The sequence below is a fragment of the Electrophorus electricus genome, chromosome 19 (genome assembly GCF_041902795.1).
Source record: "Electrophorus electricus isolate QZ-2024a chromosome 19, ASM4190279v1, whole genome shotgun sequence".
NCBI lineage: Eukaryota > Metazoa > Chordata > Actinopteri > Gymnotiformes > Gymnotidae > Electrophorus > Electrophorus electricus.
The window spans coordinates 12,688,112-12,702,609 of NC_137515.1; the positions used below are offsets into that span (position 1 = coordinate 12,688,112).

At 38.4% G+C, this 14,498-nt stretch overlaps 1 protein-coding gene across 3 annotated transcripts; it reads left to right on the plus strand.

The window, feature by feature from the left end:
* The first annotated feature begins 4,602 nt into the window (after window positions 1–4,602).
* Window positions 4,603–14,393, plus strand: slc38a9 (solute carrier family 38 member 9). 3 transcript variants are annotated; one of them, XM_027009070.3, is made up of 15 exons: window positions 4,603–4,685; window positions 6,037–6,140; window positions 7,183–7,312; window positions 7,774–7,892; window positions 8,061–8,124; window positions 8,249–8,342; window positions 8,927–9,097; window positions 9,252–9,311; window positions 9,652–9,846; window positions 10,237–10,344; window positions 10,968–11,074; window positions 11,635–11,748; window positions 11,888–12,036; window positions 12,395–12,484; window positions 12,890–14,393. In XM_027009070.3, exons 2-15 carry the CDS (start codon window positions 6,061–6,063, stop codon window positions 13,053–13,055), a joined length of 1,647 nt encoding a protein of 548 aa, XP_026864871.2. In that variant the 5' UTR covers window positions 4,603–4,685; window positions 6,037–6,060; the 3' UTR covers window positions 13,056–14,393. The 3 variants fall into 3 exon arrangements, with proteins under 3 accessions (XP_026864871.2, XP_081558795.1, XP_081558796.1); XM_081702669.1 differs by lacking the exon at window positions 12,395–12,484; XM_081702670.1 differs by lacking the exons at window positions 9,652–9,846; window positions 10,237–10,344.
* Window positions 14,394–14,498: the final 105 nt, after the last annotated feature.

The following is a 14,498-nucleotide window of genomic DNA, read 5'->3' on the forward strand; positions in this document are numbered from 1 at the left end:
TTAGGCGTTTATAATAATGTGCCTTAAATTTAAGTCAAACAAATTATTTCGCCATTAAACTACAGTATTTGCGTTACGTACACAAACAGTTTACACACCCGTACATTTAAACCCTAAATCCTCGAAACAGCCTTTAAACGTGCTCACACGGAAAGAGTGGATCGACGAAAAGGACCGAAAAAAGCGATGAGAAGACCAATAATGGGCGGGAAACGGATTTGGAGGCGGGAGGGGGTAGTTGTGTTAAGTAAATACCTGGGTAGGGTATCTCCAAAGCTTCATGAAGTAGCTGGAGTATTACGCGAAACACTTTCACACACACACACACACTCACTCTCCCTCTCATGTTTAAGACGATCATACATCGCTGCGATTTTGGGAAACGGGTCCCTGATTTGTTTCAGAATTAGAATTAGTCTATTGGCCAAGTACGTTTCTACGTACCAAATTGAAGCGCTCACAGGTGTGCAAATATTTTTAAGTGCTATGTAATTGACCTAGATAAAAGATATGCAGTAGAGTCACAATGCAATGAGTTTATATCAGGGGGACAGGTTTTGTTGATGAGGCTGGCTACAGCTGCGAAAAAAAACAGCTTGTGACGAGAGGTTTTGGTCAGAACAGCTGACTTCGACCTCTTGCCAGAGAGAAGTGGGAAGTGTTTTTTAGTTGCTATGTCCAGGGTGTGAGGAGTCAGTCATAATCTTGCTTGCTTGCCTTAGTGTTCTGGAGGCATGTAGGTCTTGGAAGCACAGTAGCTTGCAGCCAATCACCCTCTTAGCTCAGCAGATGATGCTGTGCAGTCTGCCCTTGTCCGCGGCAGTAGCTGCGGTGTACCAAATGGTGATGGTGTAGATGTGCATAATCAGTGGTTTTGGCAGGCTGAACTGCTACTGGAAGTGTATTCCTTGCTCTGCCTTCTTCCCAGTGAGGTATATAAAGTAAAAATATAAGGGCTAAATTTACACACAAAAAACCCCCAAACATACAACAACAAAAAGGTCCCAAAGGAATGTTGAAAATCAGCAATTTTGAGATGAAAGGAAAACACATAATTAGCCTTAACTGACCTGTTAACTGTTGGTGGAGCACATGGACCAATCAGAAATGCTAATTTCAGTGAAAGGGGCAATGGTTCACATTCATTCACTCAGTGAATTTATTCCAGAGAAATAGAAGGTTTCAGACAGAGGTCCTTCATCAGCTGTGCATGTGAAGTTCTTCGTATTCATGAGCATAGATTCAAGTACAGTTGAACTTCTCACCCTAGGGTTTTCTTTCGTCTGCCAAGATCTCCTCCCCGATACATCCACCCACCCACACACATAGTTCACCCAGTGTCTCCCCCAAACTGTTTTTGTTATAAATGTATTTTTTCCATGTTGAACCCGGTTGCCTGAATTGTTGTCTTTGTTAAATTGTTTTAACTTGGTCAGAACCATTATTAACTAAAGCCTTCATAATTTAATTAAGTTATTAATATTATCATCAGTAGAATTGACTGTAAAAGTTTGAATTGGTTGATAAGATTAACAAGTAGTTGGCAATTTAGTGCTATTAAATTGCAGGTAATTTTATGAGATTACTTTAACTTGACCAGCACCTACAGATAAGTACTGCTCTTACAGAAATACTCTTAGTTTTAGTAACTTTCCACTTAAGTCTGGGAGTTTTTAACAATGCTCTTTATGAATAATGAAAAAATAAAAAATCATAATGCAGAATAAACAAATTTCCATCACAGTCATAACAGTCTGGTCAGTTTGCATTAGCTCTGGGGTGGCTTCAGCCTGAGCATCAATCACCTTGTTTGCTAAAAATGAATTGAACACAAAAGTTCATGGTCTCTGCTTCAGCATTCACCATCATATTCAGTTTCTTCTCCAATAAGAATCAAATTTTAAACAAAACCTGACTAAAAATGTAATATTTTACAATTAATATTTCAATAGTAGAAGTGCAATCTTGTAGTAGAAAAAGTTCCTTTTTCAGTGCTGAACTGTTCAGCTTTATATCAGTAGCAGCTCAGCTTTGTTACTGTTCATCATATTTGTCACACATTGATATTAATGGATTTTGCATAGGCTAATTACAAAAGATGAACAGGCATGTTAGTACCATGAGATCTGATTAATTTTTTACTCACTCAGAGTTGTATTGGTATTGACCTTTTCCAGTGTGTCCACCTGAGCTTCTGCAGTCATTATCTTGAATAGCTGTCTTCCAAATGTTTAAATAATTAAATCAATATCAACAGATGTTCTTATACACCAGAATTAATCTGTTTAGAAGTGCATGGCCAAAATACAACATAGCAAAACTAATTTTAAATAAAATATGCATTATATATATATATATATATATATATATATATATATATATATATATATTTATTTTTCATATATGATATATATATATATATAGTTTAAATATATTACAGGTCCATCCCAATAAATTAGAATATCAAAAAGTCAATTTATGTCAGTAATTCAATTCAAAAAGTCATTTCATTATATAGATTTATTACACACAGAGTGATCTATTTCAAGCATTTATTTCTTTTAATGTTGATTATGGCCAATGAAAACCCAAAAGTCAGTATCTCAGAAAATTCGATTATTATATAAGACCAATTCAAAAAATGATTTTTAATACATACATGTTGGCCTACTGAAAAGTATGTAGAATACTTGGTCAGGGCTCCTTCTGCATGAATGACTGCATCAATGCGGTGTGGCACTGTTGAGGTGTTGTGGAAGCCCAGGTTGTTTTGATAGTGGCCTTAAGCTCATCTGCATCGTTGGGTCTGGTGTCTCATCTTCCTCTTGACAATACCCCATAGATTCCCTATGGGGTTTAGGTTAGGTGAGTTTGCTGGCCACTCAAACACAGTGATACCGTGGTTATTAAACCAGGTGTTGGTACTTTTAGCAGTGTAAGCACATGCCAAGTCCTGCTGTAAAATGAAATCCGCATCTCCATAAAGCTTGTCAGTTGAGGGAAGCATGAAGTGCTCTAAAGTGTCCTGGAGACGGTCACGCTGACTTTGGACTTGATACAACACAGTGGATCAATACCAGCAGATGACATGGCTCCCAAAACCATCACTGATTGTGGAAACTTCACACTAGGCCTCAAGCAGCTTGGATTGTATGCCTCTCAACTTTTCATTTATATGCTTGGATACAGCACTCTCTGAACAGCCAGCTTCTTTAGCAATGACCTTTTGTGGCTTACCCTCCTTGTGGAGGGTTTCAATGACTGCCTTCTGGACAACTGTCAAGTCAGCAGTCTTCCCCATGATTGTATAATCTACTGACCCACACTGAGGGACCATTTAAAGTCTTAGGAAACCTTTGCAGGTGTTTTGTGTTGATTAGCTGATTAGAGTGTGACACCATGAGTCTACAATATTGAACTTTTTCACAATATTCTAATTTTCTGAGATACTGACTTTTGGGTTTTCATTGGCTGTAGGCCATAATCATCAACATTAAAAGAAATAAACACTTGAAATAGATCATTCTGTGTGTAATGAATCTATATAATATATGAGTTTTACTTTTTGAATTGAATTACTGACATAAATTAATTTTTCAATGATATTCTAATTTATTGAGATGCACCTGTATGATAAAAAAAGACGTTCCTGAACATTTAACTAAAAAAACAAACCAGAAGATATTAAAGCTAATAGCTATTTCATCCAAGGTGACATCATAAAGTGAAAGAAACTATTTTATGATGCTGTTTTTAGGTATACACTCATCCACTCCTATTATACTAAAGTAAAAGAAAAAATGAAATGAGAGACAGGCTTGATGCTTGAGTGTCAAACTGAAAATATAAACCCACAGTGATACCCCCACTCCTTTGTCTCCATGTCCTTCTTAATGTTGTTTCATCTGTGATGTAGATTTTTTAAAAATACAGCCAAGCAGAAATTATTTGTAAAAAGGTTTCTTAATATGGGCTGTTTACATTGTTGTGGTATGTCACAATCACCATCCATGCACCTGGCTTTGTTTTGTTTATGCTACACCATTGTCAGTAAACTAACCTGTAAAATGTATTTTTATTTTATAAAACAGGCAGTTGCGGTCCTAAAATATGATTGGTTGAGTCATTTTGGAATCCGTTCTAAAATCTATATACGCACACCTATGATCACCTTGTAATCACTGGATTTTTTATTAATGCGCCAGCTTTTTTTTGAAAAAGCCCATAATAACGTTGATTTACTTAGCAATCAAAAACTTTTTAACGGATTATATTGTCTGGTGTCAGAACTGTTTATCGTGAAAATTGTTAATAATAAATTAAATTATTGAGCAATGGTGTATTTTTTTTTTAATCATATTGTTTTTGTCGCCGTGTTATAAGTGCAATAAGTGCAATAAGCCACTTGTGGTCTTTTTCTATTTTAATATATATATATATACACACATTTTATCAACTAATTTATTCGGAATGTATTCGAGCCGAATGAAAAAATGACGTCTTGTTGAAGGAGAACTATGGGTATTGTAGTTTAGTGTTTTCTTTCACAAAATATGAGTTTATTAGGTTTGGGCCAAACATGCACTACAAGTCCAACATGACCTATAATCGGCACGTGTCTTTACTTTTCAAAACAAGTTAGTCTGGGAAAACGAATAGTTTGTTCTTTCGGCTTTTCATGGGAGGTGAGTGATTAGATTGTTTATTACAAGTAAAATGTAATTACAGGACACCATCCTAGGTTATGGAGGTAATGCTTGTTGTTTATATTCTGGAAAGCAAATGACCGGTTCTTAGTAGACCACTACTGCCGACGACTTTAGCTGGTTATGGAGCCAGTTAGCTAGCTAGTTGTTAGGTTAACTTTCTAGCCAGGGTGGTAGATAGGTTAGCTATCTGCGCAACTAGCCATTTTTAAAATATGTCTGTTAGCTGGCTAGCTGGATTACAGATCCCCCTCTTTATAAACATCTTTTACGTTTCCGCTTACTCAGGAACTGGTTCGTATAATCAGCAGTCTTCGTCATAATGGGGACTAGAATTTTTTTTTGCTGTGCTTACAGAAATCTCTTTGTCACAAGCCTAGTCCTGCGTGCAAATTTAAATGGTAGTAGGTAATAGGCTCATTTAATAATGTTAGGTAGCTCGGAAGAAACTTAATTGATGAATGCTGTCCTGTGAAGAAGGTTGACAGTTGGTTGTAACATGACTATGGATTTGATAAGAAAGTAACGTGATTTTGTTCTGTATGTATTCTAGAGCAACATGTTTCATTTTGGACCCTATAAAAACTTAGGTGTCATGTGAGTAGCAGTGTCGATGGCCTACATGCATTGGGTTATATTACTTGAGATAAGATCCTCTTTTTAGCTCAGAAGGAGACTGATCATACTTTTGTCCTCCCAAAAGAATCCTGTTTTGTTATGCGATTTTTCTTCTTTTCTGCATAAGTTGTCTGTATTTGCATCGTAATTCCATTTCATGTCTTATCTTGTAATTATTTAACAACCATTTTGATAACGATGATAACTTTTTTTTTTCTTCAGCAAATTATCACTAGAATTAGCCTGAATTAGAATTTTCCATACCAGTTACTGGATAGGAAGTTTGTGTACAGCTGTTTTGCCCTTCTCAAAAGTAAACTGGGTTTAGAGTGTGGCTGTGGACTGCTCTTTTACCTTTTGCCTTATTAGTCCTGCTTAAATGCAGGGGTGAAGCATCTTTCCACCCTAAATGTTTACTTTGGATTGCTGAGTCAGCTGCAGCAAGGGGACTCCTTGCCAGTGATTTCACTCCTCAACTTAAAAAGGGATCATTCTGTGTTCGTTCTGACTTCATTAGTTAATTGCCAGGTTTGAGTCCCTTCCAAGTTGGAAAGGGGATTGACTTCTCTTGGTTCAGTTACAACAAAGATGAAACTACAGCAATTGTGAAGGAGATGGGTTGAGTTCTCTATGGAAATTTGTCTAATATGAATTACTGGGCTCTTTCTGTCTCTTTGGAGCATATTCTTGAGACTATGTCTCTTCTGTCCAGGTAAAGATTTTTAAGTGAAGCAACATGGAGGAGGACTCAGAGTCACTTTTAGCAGGAGAGTACAACACAGACCAAACTGGCTCCCTGGACCCTAGGCTAAGAAGGTATGGCTTTGCCTACATGTACTTTTAAACTGTGAAGACATACTCTGAACAAAGACTCTGTAGAACAAGCTTAACTCAACTGTATATTTCCTGATAGCCTTTTTGTATGTTGCAGTCTGTGGAATACACAGTGTATAATGAGTTGTTATGCCTAAGTATAATGGAAGTGATGGAGAACAAAATCCCTTCTCATGAGGTGAAATAGAAGTAACCTTATCACCATCAAAAGTGACAACCCAGTATTAAAAATCTGCTATAACTGCTGAAATATATTTTAATGCTTGTCCTCAAACCTTATTAAATATTATTTATGCCCTCATCTGCAGGTGTACCCAGTGAGCCACCATGTCACATACAGTGGCAAGTTATCGTATGTTTCTCAGACTAAAGTACATCTGGTGCGCTGAGCAAGTTGTCAGCCCCCATTGGCCTATTTTAGGAATAAGCCATTCTCGATCAGAGTGTCCGTTTGCTGTGTGCTTTTCACAGTGTATATCGGTTCGGGTTGTAGAATGTTTGAGAGCAAGCTCTTAGTTTCCCATCTATGACTCAAGTCATTGTAAGAAACCAGCTGGTGATTGTAAACCAGTGTGTTAGTTTTAGCTCAACAAATTGTTTAGAATAAACAGTTGCAATACAAAAGTCACATTCTCAGTAATGTTTTGAAACTCTTGGTGCATGATGTCTATGCCCATGTGCTGAATATGCTGACTATACATTGTAATTGCACCTCATCTGAATCTTACACTCTTTATTTGGTTGTCTTAGAGAAGCATGTAATCTAAATTACATTTAGAAATGTTTCATGTAATTCAAAGTGCATTTAAAAATAAACCTGACAGTCTGTTGTGTGCATTCTGTATTAAATCAGCTTGTAGAATTCAGAGGTCTCCTTTTTCACAGTTGTTTCTTTTCTAAGTAATAATTGAACTATATCAAGGAGTATATAATAGTTGTACTTCTTTATTTCTTGCACTATTGCCACTTGGCTTGGTGCCATTAAAAGCTACTTCACTTGTGCCACCTTCATTCTGTCTTGCAGGCCTTTCTATGTGGAACCCAGGAACATAGTTGAGGATTCTGTGCAGGACCGGGTGTCTGCTGAGGCCTCTGTGCTCAACAGCAGAGTGCACTACTACAGCCGTCTGACTGGCTCTTCCGACAGACTACTGGTACCGCATCGGTCCCTCATTACAAAACTACACTAGCCAATAACATATTTCACCTGTCAGCCTGTGCTATTGGATTTTACCCAACATGTCTAATTAATGTATGGGAAAACCATTAGTTGAATTGGCCAATCATTAGTGACTAGGCACTTTTAAGGGTTTAAGTCCTGTCATAGCCTTTTTTTCCCCCTTTTTTCTTCTCATCTCAGATTTTTTGTAGTCACTGTCTTTGCAACTTGCATGTTGCCCTAAATATGAGAAGTACATGAGCCCCTAATTTCCCTTCAACTGTGTCCTGATTTTCAAATGAAATGAAGCATCACAGATTTGCATATGTTTACTCTGCAGAAAAATGTTCTCTGAACAAATCCCCTGTAGCAGACTGTTGGCACTCTGGCTTACATAGTTTTCCCACATGTTTATCAGAACGTAATGCTTTTGTTTCTTGTGCTTGTCTTCCAAAGGCTCCACCAGATCATGTGATCCCTCCACCCGAGGAGATCTACATTTACAGCCCTCTGGGTACTGCGTTTAAAGTTGACGGAGGAGAGGCCACTACCAAAAATCCCAGCGTTGTCACAATGTTTGTACCAAAGACCTGTCATGCCATCTTCTAAAGTCACAAACCCATGTAGTATGAACAACTACTTGTAGTATACTACAAATGTCCTCCTTTTGAACATTTTCCTGTAAAGGACCCATGTCCCGGTCAATTACCTTCTTGTGTTAATGAAGCTGATTTTGTGTGTAGATTTGCCATCTGGAATACAATGATGGGGACGTCTATACTGAGCATCCCATGGGGAATAAAGCAGGTGTGTGGCTTTTTGTTTGTTTTTTTTTTAAATAAATTTTTTTTTTTTTTTTTTTTTTTTTTACACACACTTTCCCTGTTTCAGTTTAATTCACGTGGATATGAACTTTACTTCTGATTTCCAGGCTGGTTTTACTTTGGGGATCATATCTGTCATCTTAATGGCTTTACTGACTCTCTACTGCTGCTACAGAATACTCAAGTCCACTAAGTCAATACGTGAGTGACAGAGTTCTACTCTGGGGGTGGGGACTTTTCCCATAATATCTATGCTTCTCCTTTGTTTGGATGTATATTATACATGACAAGTGAGACTTAATTGAGCAGAATTGTCCTATATGCCTCATCAGTAGAAATCCAGGCAGGGAGCTGATGTTTTGAGATATGACAAGGGCAGCATGCTAGAAATGGAGGAGGGTGTGGCTCTTGTAGCAGGTCTGTGTTAGCCTTGGCCCAGCTGTTTGCACACAGTTGCAGGAATTCAGGAATGGAAGGCCTAGTATTTCTTTGAGTTTGCCACATTTTGTGGGATGGTTTATGTGATGCCTTTGCTCTTTTGGATCCTATAGATAGTGTTAGTGTTTTGGATCATGTAGGAATTTTTGCTGAGTCCTGTCAATGAGCATAACATTAAGACATCTTAATGTACAGTCTTCATAATGCACACCATAAGAGCTTATGGCCCATTGTTGTTGAGAAGCAAGCTACACTGTGTGGTTTAAGTACTAAAAATATTAAGACACTCACATAATGCTAAATGTTTGTCTGTCTTATTTATTTATTTATTTATTTATTTTTTGCAGCTTATGTAGATACATCAGACTGGGAATTTCCGGATGTGTGTAAACATTACTTTGGGGAATTTGGGAAGTGGTTAAGTCTGCTCTTCTCAATGGTATCGCTGATGGGGGCAATGGTGGTCTACTGGGTGCTCATGTCCAACTTCCTTTTCAACACGGGCAAATTCATCTACAGTAAGCATCCATTATGCCTTTATGTATGTATGTGTGTGTCTCTCTCTCTCTCTCTCTCTCTCTCTCTCTCTCTCTCTCGGACATCGCCTGATGCACTTTAATTTAGTTTCTGTGTAATATCCTGAGATTAAATTGCTTATCTTCTCACCACCAGACTATGTTCACAACATCAACATATCCGATACAGAATTTGGAACAAATGGAACGGACAAAGGTGGGTGCTTTTGGAATATTTCCTGTTTCAAGTCCATCTTGCTTGCCTCATTCATTCTGGAGTATGGGATTTTCCATTAAAATGTCTGAAAACGAAAAAATTGACTGTCGTCTTGGTAGTGTGTTTATAAATTGTTGCATGCTGATATGAAATAATGGCTAAGTAGTCTTCATCCTCCAGAGTCTTCACCTACCCTTCACAATACTTCCTACTGCTGTGTAACAGCTGATCATGTGACAGCAATAACTATTCAGGGTGCTGCTCAGCTGCACCAATATGGCAGTCAGTATTAAAAACATGGTACTTGGTAGTAACTGCCTGATTGTCTCCGCTGGGCCAGTGGTGTGTCCATATCCAGACCTGGATCCGCACAGCAACAGCAGTGCTGGCCTGAGTTACCATAGTGACAACAGCACAGCTCTGTTCAACCACTGGTGGAGTAAGACCAACTCCATCCCCTTTTACCTCATCGTGCTGTTGCTGCCGCTGCTGAACTTCCGATCGGCTTCCTTCTTTGCCCGCTTCACCTTCCTGGGTAAGGTGCCATTTTAACCCACCGTAGTTTGAACTGCTATGGTTAGTCGGAGAGAAGCAGGAAGGTTTTGCCGTGCCTTTCAGTGCAGAGTTGTTTGTATGTTGTTGATTTGATGGACGAATAATGACATTGCCAAAGGTTTGGAATTTCTGAACAAATTTTTATTAGCACACATGCCATACTATAACACTGTTTATCAAGGCAAAAGAGTTGGCATTCTCTATTATTTAAGCTAGTTATTCTGTTCTTAGAATTCTATGTTTATGGGTTGTGAGCTGGAGGGCTGAATGTTTTCTGTATTTCAAAGGTAACTTGTTTGAATGGTTGCTTTGTTTAAAAGGTGAGCATTGATTTGGTTATGCATTATATGCTCTCACTGTTTTCCTGCAGGCACTGTTTCAGTGGCCTACCTTATCTTTTTGGTCACCCTCAAAGCCTTTAGACTAGGATTCCACCTGGAGTTCCACTGGTTTGATTCCACTGAAATGTTTGTCCCAGGTAATTGCTACAGAAAGCTTTTGTATACCCAAGGTGTACTATATTCTTCTATATAGTCTCTATATATTTATTTGCCCATTGTCTTCACATATTCCTCAATTAGTCACATTATCCAGACTTATGCAGATGAGAATGAAAACAAGATTGACCTTTTTGAACATTAATTAAAGATTTAGAAAGGCTGCAGTGTTATCTTATTTTTTCTAAATCTTGAATCAATGTAAAGAAAATAGTAGTCTTGTGGCTCCTCTCGTGCTTTCATTTCAAGTCCCAGTTGGTGCACACAGATATCATCATACTGACTTCCCGTGGAATTGGACTTGCATGTACAAGTTCACTAACATGACATTTCATACAATCAGCCTTACAAAGAAAAATGATAAGGCCATGATTTTTAAGGTCCCTAGGTTTTTGTTGAGTGAAAAAAAAATATTGCAAACATAATGCTGAATTGTTTGTAAGTATATGTAAGTTGCTGTCTATCGTTCTAAATGCCCTTTGTTTTGTGTAGACTTCAGATGGTTTACCAAGTCTGTGTGCTGCTTTGCGTAGAGTTAACATTGTTTATCTACAACCTCTGTGTACTTTGTGTAGAGTTAACGTCGTGTGCTCCTTTTGTGCAGAGTTCAGACTGCTGTTCCCTCAGCTGACTGGTGTTCTCACACTGGCTTTCTTCATCCACAACTGCATCATCACCCTCATGAAGAACAACAGAAACCAAGAGAACAATGTGAGTGCCCCTTCCTCCATATGGCCATTTTCCCAATCGCTGCCCTGCAGTGCTGCCCTGATACTTAATGATGCTTAATGCATTGGGAAGAGAGCTAATACATGAAAAAGCCAGTGTGGTGTTGTGGTGTGTGTGTTTTTTTAAGAGTCAGTGTTGGACCAAAAGAAAATAACTACATTGGGAAGAGAATTTGAATACCAGAGGAACAGAACTATAAATGTCGTTCTAGCATAAAGCTTAATTGAAAGACTTAAAGATCAGGAAGCATTGTGAGTGGTGAATATAAAAGACATTTGTCAGCAAGTGGGAACCTTTTCTCTGTCATGGTTTTTAGAGCTGTTCCTGCTAGTTTCACTGTGTTGGAGTAGTCATGGGTTATGCTGAACTAACAATCATTAACATTTACTGCGATCTAAATGTTTGTGCATCTGTACCTATGCATGTGTCTTTGATTGTTGATTATCCTAGGTTTCACATTTGTTTTGGTTTTCAAAATTATCACAGGGTGTTTAGGGATTTGCCGAAGATTACACTTGCTCTTGAGTGATTTGTGGTTGCAGGTCCGGGATTTGTCCTTGGCCTACCTGCTAGTGGGACTGACGTACCTGTATGTGGGGGTGATGATTTTTGCTGCCTTCCCTTCTCCTCCACTGTCAAAAGAGTGCATAGAACCAGTAAGACATTCATTTATTTTTTGGTGTAGTTATGAGCTTTAATACAAACATAAGGTGTGCGTGTGTTAATTTGAGTCATTTAATCATATAATTATGCTGCTGACCTTTTGACTGACCCCCCTCCCCTCCCCTGGCACAGAACTTTCTGGATAACTTCCCTAGCAGTGATGTGATGGTCTTTGTGGCTCGGGCCTTCCTGCTGTTCCAGATGATGTCTGTGTACCCACTGCTGGGTTATCTGGTCCGAGTCCAGCTGATGGGCCAGCTCTTTGGGGACCACTACCCAAGGTCAGCTCTCATGTGCATCTCTCCTTCAGCACCAGTTATCATTCTTATTCAGCTCTCACCACATACTGTTGGGCTGAAACAGGGGTAAAATGATAGAGTGGCTGTACCACATTATCCCATTAGCCTAAACTCCATTTGCAAATTGTAGAAGCCATTACTCGTGCAGACAATGTAGCATTATAATGGGAATGATGGGATTAATAAAACTTGGATATGCAGGATGTTTTAAAATGGAGTATTACTTTTGCATCTTTCTCTGAAAGCACTTAGGAAGTGAAGCTGGGAAGTACTGCAGGTTAGTCATCATAGCTACTGTGAGTAGCATATGGCTTAGTACTTCTCTACTTTATCTTCACAGTTTTGCCTATGTCTTCATACTCAACGTGCTCATCGTGGGTGCTGGGGTACTTATGGCCAAGTTTTACCCCAACATTGGTTCCATTATCAGGTGAGGGGGGGAAGAAGCATGGCTTCAAATTAATAAACCCACTTGCATCCTTGAAAAACACTGGGGGAGAGACTTTTTTTCATGCTAACTTAGTACAGCAATTGACTGTATAGTTCTGACTATCTGCAAAATGTATCCAAATCTTTGGTCACAGTCTTTGACCTGAGCATGGATCATGATCCTTTAAAGTTCAGCATTATTCAGTATACAGTGAATTTGTCCTTGAGATGAACCCGTTTCTGTAATTTAATCAAAACTTGTATTGTACGTTCTGTCTGTGTCTGTGTGTCTGTGTGTCTGTGTGTGTGTGTCTGTGTGTGTGTGTGTCTGTGTGTGTGTGTGTGTGTGTCTGTGTGTGTGTGTGTGTCTGTGCGCGTCTGCGTGTGTGTGTGTGTGTATTTATAGGTACTCGGGGGCTATGTGTGGTCTAGCTCTAGTGTTTGTCTTCCCCTCCCTCATCCACATGAGGGCGCTGAGGCGTCGTGGAGAATTGCGCTGGCCCTCTGCTTTCTTCCACAGTTTCCTCATCATGCTGGGTGCGGCCAACCTTCTGGGTCAGTTTTTCATGTAGCCTCCTCTTTGTACTCCCTGTTCTCTCACAGACTTTGCCTCACTCACACACACACTCATTCACTTACTGGTTCAGCAAAGGAAACTCTCAGTTTGGTGTTATACAGTAGTAGTTCTGGTGTTTAATTGTAGGTGGCAGTGCTGGTATGCTGCCACATTGCAACTTCAGCTTTGTGCCGTAGGCGGCACTTCCAGTATTACACTGTTAGGTGGGTTTTACCTGGAAGAATTTTGAAGCAATAAACTCGTGACACTTGGATGATCTCAGTGAGCGAGTATGTCTGTCTTTTAGTAAAAAGTTATTACTTTTCATTGAATTGAACACAGTCTAATATAATGTCCCAGAATGAGTGTTACTGAATGAAAACTAAATTTTTTCCACTATGGGGACTGCCCACTTTAATTCTTATTTCACATTTAATTGGCTCATAATAAGCTACTGATGCGTATAAAAGCCGAGTACTGTTCAACAGCAAAATTGATGCATTTTAAGACTGTTCTTAACAGTTTTATGGTGAATGGCCCAAAGGTGTGAGCAACATGTAATTTTATCACATTTAATTTGTCTATGCAATTTGATTTGGTAGATAACTATACATTTCAGGGTTGTCGGGATAGTTGTGTGGAACTACACTTTTTGACTGTGCCGTATCAAAAACTTCTTTAATGTTGTGATGGTGCTTTCTGACTTTAACAGTTTGATAATAATGTTGATGCTGACAGTTTTGACAGTCCAGGCCCTGTCAAGGGTTTCTTTCTCAGACTGAAATTTGTTTTAGACTTGCTCACTCTGACAGTCAATTACTTTGTTAAACATACACAATATTATCTTGTGTAGATTACATTTTATAACCCTGTTAATCTAAAGTCCTCTAAGCTCTGCTCTTTGAGTTATAGATGGAATTGTAAACAAAGGTTTATATTAAAGGTCGAGCTTATTGTATTAAGATAAACAAAGGGATATTGTCATGTCTCTGGAAATGGGTACAGACAGGCCGTAAGAACTGTGATTGGTACTAACAAATATATAATGATCTAGACCTGTCAATACAAGATCAATATATACAGTTAGTACTGTGCGTACTGAATATAAAATTCTTATTTTCGTCTTATGGCTGTTGGTTGTACATAATTACTCATTGTTGTATTGGTTGTAAACATTTGTCAACTGTTGGATATTAAAGTGACTGCCAATTGCAGTGCTTACATTTGCACACCATGTGAACCCCCACACGGAGGTTCCAAAGCTTGAATTGCATATTTGTATAGATTTCTTCTTTGCTTGGCAACAATATAATCTTGTGTGTTGCTAAATTATTTTAATAAATGTTAAATAATATTATCAAATTTTAGTGTTAATATTTTTGATCTTTCAAGAAAGTTGATATTGTATGTTCCAATTAGGTAATGCAACATTTGTTTGTTTGCCATGCTTGCTAGCTGT